Raw genomic sequence first — 16598 nt, 5'->3', positions numbered from 1 at the left:
ATAGCTGCGACGCTGCAAATGTACGTGTAGGGGCCTGTGCCGAGCGCGCTTGTGGACACTCCACTTCGCAGCGTGTCGGGGGACGGGATGAATGAAGACGGTCTCCCTACCTGCCTCGTCGCAACAATGCAAAGGTTCTTGACCCACCTACCGGCAGGGACACCCGGGCTATTTGACACTTGCTACATCCGGAGACATTCGTTCGTCGCCGCATTCGTATTCATGCCTCCACTTTCGGAGCTTCTGGAACGCTGTTCCCCTGTGTGAATCAGCCCTTATTCGGAGTGCCGTGGTTCCCATGTTTTAAATTTGTTCACGAACATTTATACCTGTGAAAGGATGAGGAACACATTTGCGGCAACTGCGAGGAGTCTAATCCTTGCATTCCCGGTGGCGGCAACATAAATGGAAACGAAGAAAAGAAATAAGTAACTGGTGGCACTATCGCTTCGTCTCTGTGTACAACGTTCATTTTCTGGAGTATACATCGAACTCGATACTTAAGAGACCACATTCCAGCGATATATGCTCCTTCTTTATGTTGATACATTATGAAGTAACGGAAAAAACTGAAAGTTTTCCCGTTTTGATCTTCTATAACCTTGGTTTCCGTCGCGCGTTAAAAGTTGAAAGTTCCTATTTTGTAGCGTGCACTTAAATAGCTAAATGCAGGATTACTTCATTGTATTGAGAACTGTGCAGCAAATTTTGTTTGCTTGTAGTCTTCGCACAAAGCTAAGAGTCCACTATACGTTATGTGCAGAAGAAGAAAGCTATCTAAATATTATCCTTTCTTGTTCCACTCGGAAATGAAGCAAGTAAATATTAATCATTTTGCGCCTCTTCCATCTCGTTATCGAAAAAGCGTAAACATTTATGCGACACCTTCATATTGTAAAAGGTGGTAGATTTTTATACTTCCGGTGCTCCTTTACTGATGTCCATATTGTCCCTTCGGAATAGGGATACGAGTGCCGCAATAGTTCACAAGTGCGATCAGTAGAACAGTTTCTAAGGTGTAACTTCGCAGTTGATCTTCGACGTCCTAAAATTCACGCTTTTCACGTCACACCAGTTTGGCTGGATCTTTCCACTTCATGTCGGGAAGTACAAACGCTGATGTTCTGACAGAAAGCTTTGTACTTCTAGACGTAGTTGCCTTCGTGTGCACAGCGCATGGATCTTTCTTCTGGATAAATCGTAATTTTTATTCGACATTTTGCCGACGGGATCATTTTAGACTGTATCGGGACACAAAGTGAATAATGTAGTAGTTCTGTCTCTCTGACAGAACAGATAGGAACTTGGCGTCCTGAGCCACATACTAAATTCAGTACGCTAAATGGACTTCGGTTCTGCCAGACGTGAGGGTAGACAAGGGCATGAAAGGCCCAAGCGATGCAAGCAGCCGCTTGGGCCGCCAGGCTGAGTGTACAAAATGTGTGTATATAGGGTAAAAAGTAATTAGTAGCGCCGCGCGGTTTGAGGCGTCATGTCACGTACTGCGCGGCCCCTCCCGCCGGAGGTCCGAGTCCCCTCTCGGGCATGGGTGTGTACGTTGTTCTTAGAATAAGTTAATTTAAGTTGTGTGTAAGTCTAGGGACCGACGGCCTAAAGCGTTTGGTCCCTTAGGCATTCACACACATTTGAACATTTTTAATTAGTAGCGTAAACTGACGCGATTGAAAGGAAACGATAGTATTCGCTACAGCAAACATATTCCAATGAACATGGGCCAGCGAAAGAGCCGTTGGCGAAATAATTGCGGACGTGGGCTACTGAAATATTTCGGTATAAAATATGAATACTTCGTAGTTGTATCCTCATCCAATCGGGCTCAAATTTTGCCTAGGGCTTACCTCGACAAGGAACAAAATGTTACTCCAGCACGTTGCACTCGTGTCCCAGGATCTCAGCGTAAAGGTTGACAAAAGTGTGCAATTCACTGCTCCAGTTCTTCAGCCGTATCAGCGGTAGTGCTTTACACTTCACTTTTGAGATGAACACAGACAGAAAAATCTAAAGAATTGAGATCAGATGGCCTTGAAGGTCAAGGTACATGCTGTATTCTACCTATCCGTCTTGGACCGTATTGGCGTTAAAAGTCAGTAACAAAATGTCCCTGTGGTGTACCATGCACGTACCACATTCACCAACGTTGGGCAAGGTAAGGTAGTTCTAGGGTGAAACTGGAGTCCAATTAAATGGGGACTTACTGGAAAGGTTTCGTTTCAGGTAGTTCTGTACTAACTAGGACAATGCTGCGTGGTGGCACATGCATAATTTTCTCGCAAACAGCTTGTTTGCAGACCCATGTTTACTGGAAAGCTTTTCCTTGTGTTGTCACATAGTTCCACAGTGTCAGTTTTCACTATTAAATGTGATCCTCCTACGTTGCGGGGTAGATAATAACAGAATTTTATTCAGTAAAAGCTGTTAAAGATCTCAGGGTTTACCTTAAATATAAATGGTTACTTCTCGTAATATTTAGCACTGGACGCAATTTTTTTTTAAATTCTGTTAGAGGGAAACGTCTGTGTAGTACTTATTTTAAAACAAACAACAACTCACTTTCACGACCACTGTATTTAGAGTTTTTTAAAGGTTTTATGAAGAGCCCGCTTGGAGTTGGGGGGGAGGAGGAGGAGGTCGCAAAATGACACATAGCTTGTGGGGAAAAATGTTCTCGAACTTGCCCTTAGTACAGAATATGATAGTACTTCCAGTTGGCAATGAGGGGTACGTCCCAGACACATACCTAGAAACCTAGGGTTACATGACAGACGAATGAATGACTGAACGAGCGATCAAACGACACAACAAGGGTACTATTCCTGGTTTATAAACTGAACAGCGGATGCGCGCACTCCGAAGACTATTGGCTTGTATTCTGGAGGAAACACATGTAATCCTTATCCAGCCATCCTCATTTAAGTTTCTGTGGTTTATTTAAACCATTTCTTTCTCCGAGGCGGTAACAGTCCCATTTTCTCAATCTCTAGGTGCACAGTGCTCCGTCTTGTATGGCATCTACGTTCACGCGACGTTAAATTTTTACCATCTTTCCAACAGATGTATAGTTTGAGCTCATACATGCTTGGTAGTTGCTGTCCGCCTGTGCTAGGCCTGTGACAAGAATATGTAAGTAGATGCATTAGAGACTAGTGAAATCGCGCACACAGTCCACTCTCCGAGATAGCAAGTAACGGCCCAGACGTACACTGTGTTAACTGGAGAGACACGGGCACATAGACCGCAGGGTGGTGCGGAAGCATACGCACCGCTTGGCGACGTATTTAAATTGGAGAGAGGCGGGCGGGCATGCTTCGCTGTGAGCGGGGCCGGGGTGCAAGGTCGAGTTACAGCGAGTTAAGATACTTCCGGCGGCGGCAGGGTAGCGCCCGCGCCTGCGCCCTCCCACGCACTGCGCCGCTGCCGCCGCCACGGCAGGTGCGTCCTCCGGCCACTCTTTGTTAACTGCTGCTGCTCGCTGCTCGCTCCCAGCCATCGTCTCCACCTCTAGTCCGCAAAAAACTATTTTTTTTATCGCATAGCGAACTTGTATCCGAATCCATGGCCTCTACCTTCCTAGCCCACTCATGACTTGGGCTTACCTCACACGACGATCAAGGTAGTATTTCTTGACTTCCGAAAAGCATTTGACTCAGGCCCATGAATATGTTTGTTGCTGAAAGTATGACCATACGGAATATGGAGCGAAGTTATGACCGGATTCAGAATTTATTATTAGAAAGTACACAGCTTGTGTTCTTGGATGTAGTCGTAGAGAGATGTAGAAGTAGCTTCAGATGTGCCCAGAGAAGTGTTTCGGTGCCCTTGTTGTTCATGTTATATACGAGAGGCGTTCAGTGAGTCGTGTAATACATATTTTCAGAAGGCAGAAGCACGCATTGAACCACTGTGCTGGTCGACGTCGGTGCCAACGTCTTTGCTGCATCAGTAACTTCCCCTTGATCCATGTACTGCTTGCCATGGAAGGCATCCTTCGTTGGGCCAAACAGATGGAAGTCGGAAGATGAGAGATCTGGGCTATAGGGTGGACAGGGAAGAACAGTACAGTGAAATTTTGTGAGCTTCCTTCTGGTAAGCAGACTTGTTTGAGGCCTTGCGTTGTCACGGAGAAGGAGAAGATCGTTTGCATTTTGCTGGCTCCGAACACGCTGAAGTCAACTTCGTGAGGGTGCGCCATATACTTCAGAGTTTATCGTTCCACCATGAGGGAGGACATCAAATAGAATAAGCCCTTCATAGTCTCAGAAGATCGTCGCTATAACTTTATTGGCTGAGGGTGCGGCCTTGAGGTTTCTCTTCTGACAGGTGTCACTCCTTGGATAGCCGTTTGATTTCCGCTTCGAAGTGATGAACATGTGTTCCATCGCCTGTCACAATGTTCGAGAAGAAAAGTCACATGCAAGGAATTTTGAACAGATTGTTCATGGCTACTCTTCATGGCCTTATGTTAGCGGCAAGGTACCACATTTCTTGAGTGCCCCAACTGGTGGACGAGTGTGTCAGAACTACCAAAGAGCCGCGCGGAGTGGCCGCGCGGTTTAGGGCACCATGTCGCGGACTGCGCCGCCCCTCCCGCCGGAGGTTCGAGTCTTCCCTCGGACGTGTGTGTGTGTGTGTGTGTGTGTGTGTGTGTGTGTGTGTGTGTGTGTGTGTTTTCGTAGCATAAGTTAGTTTAAGTAGTGTGTAAGTACCGATGACCTAATACATATTTTAACATTTGAAATACCAATAGAGATGTCCAGTTGAACAGTGAGGTCTTTGATTGTAATCAGTCGATCACTTCGAATGAGAGACCGAGCGAGGTGGCGCAGTGGCTAGCACACTGGACTCGCATTCGGGAGGACGACGGTTCAGTCCCGCGCCGGCCATCCTGATTTAGGTTTTCCGTGATTTCCCTAAATCGCTCCAGGTAAATGCCGGAATGGTTCCTCTGAAAGGGCACGGCCGACTTCCTATCGCGTCCTTCCCTAATCCGATGAGACCGATGACCACGCTGTCTGGTCTCCTTCCCCAAAACAAGCCCCAACCTCGAATGAGAGTGTCCGCACGTTCTATCATTACAGAAGTCACGGCGGTCGGCACGCAGGAGATCACAGAGGTTTGCGCGACCGTGCTGCGATGATGACAGACACCTCACCCAACGATATACCGTACTTTTGTTCACTGCAAGGTCTCCGTATACATTCTGGAAGCGCCTATGAATATCTGCGATGCTCTAGTTTTCCGCCAAAAGCAACTCTGCTTGGAACTCTCCTCCATTACAGACACCACTTCGAAGGCTACGAATAGTGCCACCATTTATAGAAACTTTACCAGATTGGGGGAGGAGGGCTAACAGAATTTAGCCAAATGTAAGGGTCTGTTCGTATTTTTCTCAAGCTGCCCATAAAAATTTAAATGTGGTCCGACCCGAACGAAGAGTTAAAACGGGAAGGAAGATTCTCACACGGCGCAGTTGCCGCAGAGCACTCATCTGTGAAAGAATATATAAGCGCTCTTATATTTTTTTATTGTTATCATCTCAGGCTCGTATTCAGTTTGTGTACTGCAGCGGCTTGGAAGCGAAATACAAAAAAAGATAGCCAATAAGATAATTATATGTGGTCGTATAATCGATTACTGTGAGGAGTGCGTCTGCTTAGTGATGGGCCACTCCGGGACAATGAACGTTGGAGGGAAGGCCGCCGGTGTGCCGGGAGCTAGGAGGGGCGAGTGCGGCCCGTGAATACCTGAACGTGCGGGCCCGTCTGTCCGCGCCCGGGCCCGGATGCTGCTCCTCCGCGCCGGGCACTTCACGCGCTCGCTCATTCACCGCTGAGGCGGCCAGGGCGGGCGGCAGCCAGCCGCGACTGCCAGCTCAACGAGATTAACGGAGTCGGGCAGATTAAAACCGTGAGATATGAGCGTGAATCGTGCCTGCATAGCTCAGTCGACGAATTACAAGAAATAAAGTTAGTGAATGTCTTTCTAATACCTAAAATTAATTACGTGGCCCGTGTCCTCTCACCACCCCGCAACACCGCCAAAAGAATTATGTCGGCGCTAGGTCACTTTACAACCTGTGGTCCTATTTTTAAAGTACAATAAAACAGGCTGACGCTAGCAACTAAAAAAAGGCGGTTCAGCCTCACCGACGTCCACTACAGACCAGTGGTCTTGTACATCGGCAACATGCTTAAGAGTGGAGAAATACGCCTCCTAGCCTCACCGCACGTTTACTAAATGAGATACCACTGGCAAGCCTTCTCAACTTATCAACATTAACCATATAACGAACGGATTGCTGTCATTTAAAGTACTTTCTCTTCGCATACAATTATAAACAGGTGACAGAAGTCGTAGCGTACCCCCTAGTATTTTGTCGAACCTCTTTTTTCCCAGCGCACTGCAGCAACTCGACGTGGCATGACCTCAACATGTCGCTGGAAGTCCTCTACAGAAATATTGAGCCTTGCTGCCTTCGTAGCCGTATGTAATTGTGAATGTGTTGCCTGTGCAGGATTTTGTGCACGAACTGACCTCTCGATTATGTCCCGTAAAATGACCGATGGAGTTGATGTCGGACGATCTGACCAAATCATTCGCTTGAACTGTCCAGAACGTATTTCAAAACATTCGCAGACAATATGACCTGGTGACATGGCGCATCGTTACATCGTTCTTTGGGAACATGAATTCCGTGATTGACCGCATACCTATTTCCATTCAATGATCGGTTCAGGTGGACCACAGGACGCAGTCCATTCCATGTAAGCACAGCCCACACAATTCTAGAGCCACCGGCAGTTGGCACAGTGCCTTGTTAACAACTTGGGTCCATGGCTTTGTGTAGTCTGCGCACACCTCCCCCCTACCACCAGCTCTTACCAGCTGAAATCGAATCACCGAGCGAGATGGTGCAATGGTTACGATACTGGACTCGCATTCGGGAGGACGAAGTTTCAAACCCGCGTCCGGCCATCCTTGTTTCTAATTTCCGCGATTTCCCTAAGTCGCTTCAGGCAGATATCTGGAGGATTCCTTGGAAAGGATACGGCCGAGTCCCTTCCCAATTCTTCCCTAATCCGATCTTGTGCTCCGTCTTTAATGACCTCGTTGTTGACGGAACGTTAAACTTGAATCATCTTCTACTCCTACTCCATGGTTTTCCATCCGTTTAGAGTCCGACCTACGTGGTTACGAGCCAGGAGAGACACTGCAGGCGATGTCGTCTGATACCATAGCCCATCATCATCAGATTTCACCAAACTGTCCATACGGATAAGTTCGTCGTATCTCTCAGTCTATCAGCACTGACAACACTACGCAAATTTCACTGCTCTCGGTCGTTAAACGAAGGTTGTCGGCCACTGCGTTGTCAGTGGTGAGAGATAATGCCTGAAATTTGGAATTCTCGGCACACTCTTGACTCTGTGGATCTGAGAATATTGCACACATTAACGATTTCCGAAATGGAATGTCCCATGCGTCTAGCTCCAACTACCGTTTAGCTTTCAAAGTCTGTTAGTCCCGTCGTGCGGCTATAATCACGTCGGAAACCTGAGTACAAATGCCAGCCCCGCCAATACGCTGCCTTCTATACCTTGAGTACACGATACTACCGCTATCTGTATACATGCATGTCGCTACCTCATGACTTTTGTCACTTCTGTGTATGTAACTGACAACGCCCGATAGAAACTAACATACGTAAATCAATTACAGTATAAATTAATGGATCACAAAGATGAGAACATGATAGAAGGTAAATAGAAGACCACAAACTAGCAAGGAATATGGAACAAGATTCATAACAGACATTTACCCACAAGAGTGAGAGTCCAGTTCATACACCACGGTCAATTCGAAAATTCCAACTGATTCCAAACTATACACAGTACACCTCACCGGCTAACCCTTGTGTTCCCCATGTACCGCTATAGACAGTGAGGAGCACAGATTTACATGTGCAAACGCAAGAGCAATATGGACCACAAACAGAACGATGGTGTCGAGCATCAAAGGGACTGCACCTCATAGCATGACAACAGCGGTCTTCTTCAACCAACTATGCCCCTTTTCCCAAAATAGAGAGAAACGCAGTGAATTGGCTAAAAGGTCACACCGTATATTAAATTCCGGGGAACGAAAAAAAAAAAAGAAGTGAACAGGACCGATGAGAGTTCCTCACGACAATGCACCATAGACTTCAACGGAGGAAACTTATGGAAGAATTTGGCAATTTTTTTTACTTTTTTTCTCATTGTCTTAAGGAATAGGTTTAGGTAATATCAATGCTAAAGACAAATGTCCTTTATGTTGCATAAAAAAAGTCTGTAAGAGCATTTCCCGCAGAAGGCAAGGTTCTGGGTCCGAGCGCCGGTATGGTACACACTTTTAAATTATAGTGTTAATAAAAACTACCACATCTATATTTCAGATGCGTTTATAACACCACAACCAGTTCGTGACCTGCAGTTAAACAAGCGAGACACACAAGCGAGGAACTAAATGGATGATAAAGGGAACGACTGGGAGAGGAAGAAGAAGACATCAACTAACTAACAAACAGTTGAGGCAGGAAACCAATGAACTAAACAGGAAAACACAAGACAGCAAGAGATTGCGAAGTGCCATATCTGAAATCGCGGCAAGCAGAACAGATGTTCTCTCCAAAGAACGAAGATTAGGTTTTAATGTCTCGTCGACGACGAGGTCATTGGAGACGAAGCACAATCTTTGATAGAGCAAGAATATCAACCTTGTCCTTTACCAATAAACCATTCCGGCATTTGGCTTAAGCGATTTGCGGAATCCATAGGAAACTGGATAGCGGAAGTGAAAAGGGGACTGTCCAATCCGACATATTGAAACTAACCATGACATTTTTTATGCAGGAAAAATGCACCGAAAGATCCAGTGTCAAAATTTTACCTGCTAAGACTCACTGCAATGAACGCCTACTTATGTGTTATTTATTAGTTAATTTCTTGGACGTTCATTCAAATAATGTCGGCATTCCGTTAGAAACTGTGGAAACATCAGAAGAAACAGGAAGTAAATGGAGCGATTCCGCGAACTGTGGCTCTAACGATGATTGTTGAGCTAATTGAAGTCCAGAACAAAAACACGATACCTTTCAAGCCTAAAGAAAACATCCACAGTAATAACTCTCAGCGAGAAATAAGACTGTCAAATTTTTGGTTGAACGAAATAGGGGGAAAACGTTTAAATTCGAGCATTGTGCAAAGCCGGTTTGATATCGTAAAATCTGAACATGAATTGTACAAGTGGAAGAAAGATGTACACAAAGTACTAAATGCGCGACAAACTGAAACTCGCAAAAGTCTGAAAGAAAAACTTAGAGCAAATTGAAAAAGAGGCAGGGAGAAGCGGGTGAGATATATACGTGCGTTTGACGAAACCCTTCTCTGGAAAATTGCTCTCCTTCATGCCTCCTCTGTGTTACCACAGATGACGTGTCACAGATCCCACTTCTACCAAGATTGCAGTACGGGTAAGGTGTCTATTTCCTTCCACCACTCTTCGAAGAAAGCAGCACGTAGGTCGTTAATCCGCTATCTTGTGTCTATAATAAACTCTCAGTGAGGAACTGAGATTTTATAAATAAATTGCCAATTGGTTTGTTTATACTGGATGCCACTCGCTTTTTATTAGCAGAATACGAGAAACTGTACAGTTATATTCCACTTTATGAGTCACAAATAATCTCCAATCTTCACACTTTCATACGAACAAAACACTGAACTGCGTATCTGCGTGATTACTATCATACTGTTCTCAATTACATGTCCACATAACCAAAAATTGCTAATAAAATTTTAATTGACACCGACCGCGGCAGACAACATGTCTGTCCCCCGAGGCTGCCGAACCAGCTCTGATTTACACATAGACATTGCTAATTAAGTCTTAACTGATACCGACCGCAGCAGACAACACGTCTGTCCTCCGCCACTGCCGAACCAGCTCTGATCTTATAGCCGGACCACTCCGCCCGCCATCAAAGGCGCGATCCGAAGATTTCCGAAGTGCTTCGTCTGCCTTTTCATTTTTCTATTTTTTTATACTGATGGTATTTAACGCTTTTGAAATAATGGAATGATAGCCTGCTGTTGAGAGATACTTTTACATGAAATACTAATATATTCACTGTTTAGTTTCTTTAGCATTAATAACAGAAGATTATAAATTTGGCATGCATCTTCAGAAAGCAGCAGCCGATCGCGGAGAAAGACCACAATCTAGGCGGTCTTTCTCACGATATCCGTGCCGAACAAACCATCTGTCATCGGTACCTCACACCACATGACATAATCTTCCACTGCTGCCACCTCAACTGCTCTAAGAAGAGCTTCAGGTGCCTGAATATGATGGCTGCATAACGAGAAATATTACAAACTATTCGAAAGGTCTCGCACTGCACGTGAGAGTCAATGCGCCATTACCGAGGAAGGTTCACGACACTGGGCGCTCTGAATTTCAAATGAGCTGAACATTACTGATTCCAGGGATCTCCGACGTGGTTAAACAGGTTAAGGAAATTATAAGGAAAAGGAAGTCGCAAAATTACGGAGTTTACTTGAGGTAAACGTGTCGATGAGATGTCAATAAATAATACTACAGAGAAATCCATAGCTGACGTAAAATGAAGCTTCTTGTTATCTCCTAAGATGCTGTGTATAAAGCCATTTATCATTTCGAGTGAAAGAGAGAGAGAGAGAGAGAGAGAGAGAGAGAGAGAGAGAGAGAGAGAGAGAATCGCTTGTGTAATCGATGACTGCTATCACATTCGTATATTGCTATGACATTCGTGTACAACAGTGCCAGTAGTAAGTATCAGTGCATTACTGTTTCCACAGCTTTCTCTCTGTTTTCACGAACATCAACGCAAATTAGGACCAAAAACAAAAAATAAAGAACTGTTTACTTGCAAAAATCTTGTTATCAACTTAGCAAATGTTCAAATGTGTGTCAATTCCTAAGGAACCAAACTGCTGTCATCGGTCCCTAGACTTACACACTACTTAAACTAACACACACGCCCGAGAGTGGACGCGAATCTCCGGCAGGAGAGGCCACGCATTCGTTGACTTGGCGTCTCAAACTGCGCAGCCACTCCGCGCGGCGACTTAGCAAAAATCTGGAAAAAATGGAAGAGAATAATGGTCAATCTTATATTCGAAATGTCCTCTTACCATTTGCGGGCAATAATGTCTTGCTTTTGTTGGTCTTTTGGCCTGGACATAACGACATCCCTGTCATTACGAGGACGACGAAATACACACACATCAAAAAAAGTTCTGCATCCTCTCGGTTCCGAGAATTCCGGATCCTGTACAGAAAATTGGAATAGAGATCAACATAAACATCATTTCCGCCCTTTTTATTGCTCATCAAAACAACACATTGATTGTTGGACCACCATACAGCGAGATCTTCAGAGGGGGTGGTCCAGACTGCTGTACATAACAGTACCTCTAATACCCAGTAGCACGTCCTCTTGCACTGATGCATGCCCGTATTCGTTGTGGCATTCTATCCACAAGTTCATCAAGGCACTGTTGGTCCAGATTGTCCTACTCCTCAACGGCGATTCGGCGTAGATCCCTCAGAGTGGTTGGTAGGTCACGTCGTCCAAAAAACAGTCCTTTTCAATCAATCCCAGGCATGTTCGATAGAGTTCAGGTCTGGAGAACATACTGGTCACTCTAGTCGAGCGATGTCGTTATCCTGAAGGAAGTCATGTGCACGATGGTGGCGCTAATTGTCGTCCATGAAGACGAATGCCTCGTTAATATGCTGCCGATATGGTTGCACTATTGGTCGGACGTTGGCTTTCCCGTACCGTACGGCGCCTTCCATGGCCACCAGCGGCGTACGTCGATCCCACATAATGCCACCCCAAAACAGAAGGGAACTCCATCTAGCTGGACACGCTGGACAGTGTGTCTAAGGCGTTCAGCTTGACCGGGTTGCTTCCATACACTTCTCCGCCGATTGTCTGGTTGAAGGCATTTGCGACACTCATCGGCGGAGAGAACGTGATGCCAATCCTGAGCGGTCCATTCGGCATGTTGCTGGGCCCATCTGTACCGCCCTGCATGGTGTCGTTGTTGCAGCGATGGACCTCGCCATGAACGTTAGGAGTGAAGTTGCGCATCATGCGCACAGTTTGAGTCGTAACTTGACGTACTGTGGGTGCACGAAAAGCATTATTCAACATGGTGGCGTTGCTGTCAGAGTTCCTCCGAGCCATCGTCTGTAGGTAGCGGTCATCCACTGCAGTAGTAGCCCTTAGCTGCCTGAGCGAGGCATGTCATCGACAGTTCCTGTCTCTCTGTATTTCCTCCATGTCCGAACAATATCGCTTTGGTTCACTCAGAGACGCCTGGACACTTCCCTTGTTGAGAGCCCTTCCTGGCACAAAGTAACCATGCGGATGCGATCGAACCGCGGTATTGACTGTCTAGGCATGGTTGAACAACAGACAACACGAGCCGTGTACCTCCGTCCTAGTGGAATGACTGGAAATCTTTGGGCGGGTTTAGTGACATCTCTGAGCACTCAAAGGGACTGTGTCTGTGATAAAATATCCAGTCAACGTCTATCTTCAGAAGTTCTGGGAACTGGGGTGATGCAAAACTTTTTTGATGTGTGTATATAATTCTGATTCCACCAGGAACTAATAGTGTGATTCAGCCCTTCGATAAAAAAAAATTTCAACAGTGTAAAGCATTTTTCAGAAAATTCTCGGGCAATATAATTTGCAACAGCTCTTTGTCACTTCAAATTTATTTGTGGAACAGAATTGTTTAACTTCCGTCTTTTCTGCACTGTCAGTTTCCATCATAGCTGTCCATATGAACTGCAAGTTTCTCAAAACGGTTATTATATGAACATTTTTGGTACGGTTTATGTGCTTAAAATTCACGTGTGTGATTTGGACTTCTTGTCACGGCTGAGTCCGCTTATCCGCCAATCCGCGCACTGGGCATGAAGGGCTGTACAAACTGCTGTTATAAGTGGTTCTTCATGCGGTAGAAATTAATAACTTTAATTTTTTTACATACTCACAGTGCGCCTTAGCAGCTACAATTTTGACAGTGCATTTGTTTCTGTGTATGCTTCCTGCTTCCAAAATGTCATGGACCATTCCGTTGTGAGTGCAAGTCCCGTGTCTCAACTGCATCACGTCGCTCTGTTTTCCCTCGAAGAATCTGTCTAGAGGTCTTTCGAAATTATGCGATGAGTTTTTATCCACAGTTCGGTAGTTACTACATTTACCACATGTAGATTTTCGTCCTGATATTTTACTGAATCAACACGATAAATTAGATAGAAAGGAACTAATTTCTACAAACTATTACACCTAATATTATTCAATAAGAAGAGATTGTAATGCCACTGGTCCGAGATAGTTGTCCGTTCAAAAACAGCTGAAATAAGAATTTGTTTACAATTGTCTGTTGTAGTTCTCACCCCAGAAATTATCTTCTAGACCCACACCAAACACTACTGCCTGCGTAGAGAGGTCTCATTATTAGGTTAATGCGAAAATGCAGTTACTCTACAAAAGAAACTGCTCACTATACATTTCTGCGAACCATGATAGAGTATTGCTAACCTAAGGACAGCACACAACACCCAGCCATCACGAGGCAGAGAAAATCCCTGACCCCGCCGGGAATCGAACCCGGGAACCCGGGCGTGAGAAAAGAGGCTTTGTATATCTGAAGATATTCATCACATAACAACACAGAAGCAGTTGTTGGAAAGGACACCTTACGTTTCTGAATGTTTCGTAGTAAATGAGTTTATCGAGCTTTGAAGAAACTGCAGGAAAACAACAAACAGTTTACACCTCTTTGTTTTTCTTCTGACACGCAGAAAGGGATGTCCTTGATGCTCATCGGAAGTAGGTAGGAAAGAGTTGAATCACGGTTGATACGCATTCGTACCATGGTAGTTATCAGCTTCCTGCTTGCCTGAACTTTTCAAAATCAAGGAGAACTTCGAAGCAGCGGTTGGATTAGAGTGTAGTATTGTCCTTCGTGGCAGATGGAAACGCGCCTATCCTCTACCCATAGGTTGCAGCATAAACGTAACCTAAGGCAGAATAGGACATGTATTACGACATCAAGAAATAGCTTCCGTGATTCTTGTGGAAGTTGTAGGAGGTAAAAACTCTAAGGGTAGGCAGAGATTGACGTTCGTCGTCGTCGTCGTCGTCGTCGTCGTCGGTGGTGGTGGTGGTGGTGGTGGTGGTGGTGGTCTTAAGTCTGGTTTGATACAGTTCTCCGCGATAGTCCATCCTAATCAAGCCTCTTCGTCGCATCGTAATGTACATCCATTTCAGTCTGTTACCTGTACTCGAGTATAGGTGTCCCTCCTCCCACCCACTTCCATTACCAAACTGACGATTCCTTGATGCCTCAGGACCCGTCTCATTAAACGATTCCTTGTTTTAGTCAAGCTGTGCCATAAATTTCATTTTTCGCCAATTCGATTCAATACTTGTTCGCTGTATCCGACGTTTGATCGATGATTTTTCTGAAGTTTTTGCCAGCACGAGTAGCCGGCATTGATAAAACTTCACAAATTGCCTGTTGGCCTCTGTCTCGGGTTCTTCAGCCGACATTTATTTGAAGGTTTTTGAGACGTTTCTTCAGCACGAGAGACTGGCAGTCGTGAGCTCGACTCGGTCCACCACCAGCAGTGGAGGATGAAGGTTTGAGAATGCCAGTCACTCGTGCTGGAGAAACGTCAGAAAAATCATGGAACAAACATCGGCCTAAGAGCGCAAGACAGAAGGCAACAGGCACTTTCTCAAGAAGTGGCCACGAAAGCAGTACCAGTTTTGTACGTTCTCGTTAGTTATTCTCTTGCATGAACTCTTCATCGGTCGCGTTTCACATCTGACAAATAATCGAGGACGTTGGGTGCAACTGCTACTCTTAGATGAAGAGGTTGGCACTGGTGAGTCGTCAGACCACTGAGACGAATGATGGGTGGCCCAAAAGATGAATCATCGCCGTACACCTTTATCGCAAACAACAACAGTGGCAGCAGCAACAAGAAGCGACTGTTGTGGTACGCCTGTAATGAGCAGTCCCGGCAAGGATGACCGCATCCTTACGTCCGCTGTGAGTGGCGGCAGGCTCCCCCGCGGAGTGCGAGCAGCGGGAAGGCAGCGGCCCAAAGGCGCAGCACATCTGAATGGGCTGCAGCCCGGCGCGGCGTGGTGCGGCCAGCGTTACGTCGCGCCTCCCCACGGCGGCGCCAGGTACTGAGCGCTGCAGCCCATTCACGGCGGCGGCTGGGGGCGGGCGCTGGCGGTAGCCGCCGCCGCGCCGCCAGTCTGCCGCGGAGCGCGCTGCCGAGCGGACCTCTCCACGGCCGGCATGTGGGTCAACCTCGTCGACCTCTACCGGCAGCTACGCATCGCATGAGCCGGACACGCACAGCCGCAGCATGGGAATTAAAACGATGAAGTCGTTCGCCAGGCCTAGAGGTGAGACTCGAGACGACGGCGACAGATGCCTCGGCGGACACGTGCCGCGCCACGGAAGCCGCAACTCCGCACGTGTGCCGCCAGCCGTTTTCGGCTTCTCCCTTTTTTCCTTACGCTTCGGAAAGACCGGCTGACGCCGCCGTTTAAAGGTCGCGCGCGCTGTTTTCGTAGTGACACATGGCGCTCGTGTGTTCGGTGCTGGTGCGCGGAAGCTGAGCGAAGCCGACGGCGCGGCGTGTGCGAAGCTTGATGGCGTAGTGGTGTTCTGTCCTTGCTGCGTTACATTCAGCCCCAGGACGGATGCGTTGGAAATTATAGTGTGCTTGTGCGTTCTATGATTTATGTGAGGCGTTGTAAAATTTATGTGACGTGCCAATTTTCTTTTTCCTTTATTTTTCTTTTATACACCCGTCGCAATTTCAAGACGTCTGAATCACATGTGGACTTTGTCTAGCGTTTGTTGACACTCGTTGTGTTTGGTCCTTTTACCATGATGTGTCTTCCACGAAACACGTCATCAGCTCTGTGTGACTGCGTTGTATTCCTTGGGTTGACAGCTTATCTCATTCATTGCCAACCACATTCTCCCACTCCTACTTTCAACAATACTGTGCAGATGTAGGCCGTACACAGCGTCAGTCCTTCAAAACTGTTTCGTATGAGGGGCTTTCTTCAGATGTATTCAACACTTGTACTTTGTACAAGAAAGGAGAACACGGAAACTGTAGTCAGCATCTTGGCTGTTACGGTACAACATATTTTTTTTTACTTGTTTTTGAAATGTGTTGCCTGTACGATAAAGTTTTGTTTGTTATCATTGTCGAACCTGCACTTCATGCGTCACATATGTCTCTCTTTATTTCCAGTGCTTTTGTAAAGAATCGGTGACCCGGTATATTATAGTGCCCAATGCGCTGTCGGATTACGTGGCTTCACTACAGTTTGCGTTATTGAAGATGGTTGCTGCCATGACATATTTTATACAGAGCTCTGCTGTTTCGTTCTTCTTCTCGCTGCCGTACACCCGCGCGAGAAAACTTTGTGCTTCTGA

At 46.1% G+C, this 16598-nt stretch overlaps 1 protein-coding gene across 3 annotated transcripts in view; it reads left to right on the top strand.

The window, feature by feature from the left end:
* The window catches only part of LOC124796256 (ETS-like protein pointed), an 820436-nt gene that overhangs the window by 579852 nt on the left and 223986 nt on the right, over positions 1-16598 (top strand). The window contains exon 1 of one of the 3 annotated variants that reach the window (XM_047260362.1): positions 15393-15547. The exons of the other annotated variants lie outside the window; for them this stretch is intronic. Within the exon in view, the coding sequence (XP_047116318.1) occupies positions 15508-15547 (40 nt within the window). The 5' untranslated portion in view covers positions 15393-15507. Of the gene's footprint in view, positions 1-15392; positions 15548-16598 lie in introns of those variants that run through there. 3 annotated transcript variants of the gene reach the window in all.

The sequence above is a fragment of the Schistocerca piceifrons genome, chromosome 4, assembly GCF_021461385.2.
Source record: "Schistocerca piceifrons isolate TAMUIC-IGC-003096 chromosome 4, iqSchPice1.1, whole genome shotgun sequence".
In the NCBI taxonomy this organism is placed as follows: Eukaryota; Metazoa; Arthropoda; class Insecta; order Orthoptera; family Acrididae; genus Schistocerca; species Schistocerca piceifrons.
The sequence above is the reverse complement of the archived record's forward strand: the minus strand, read 5'-3'. Positions and strand labels throughout refer to the sequence as shown.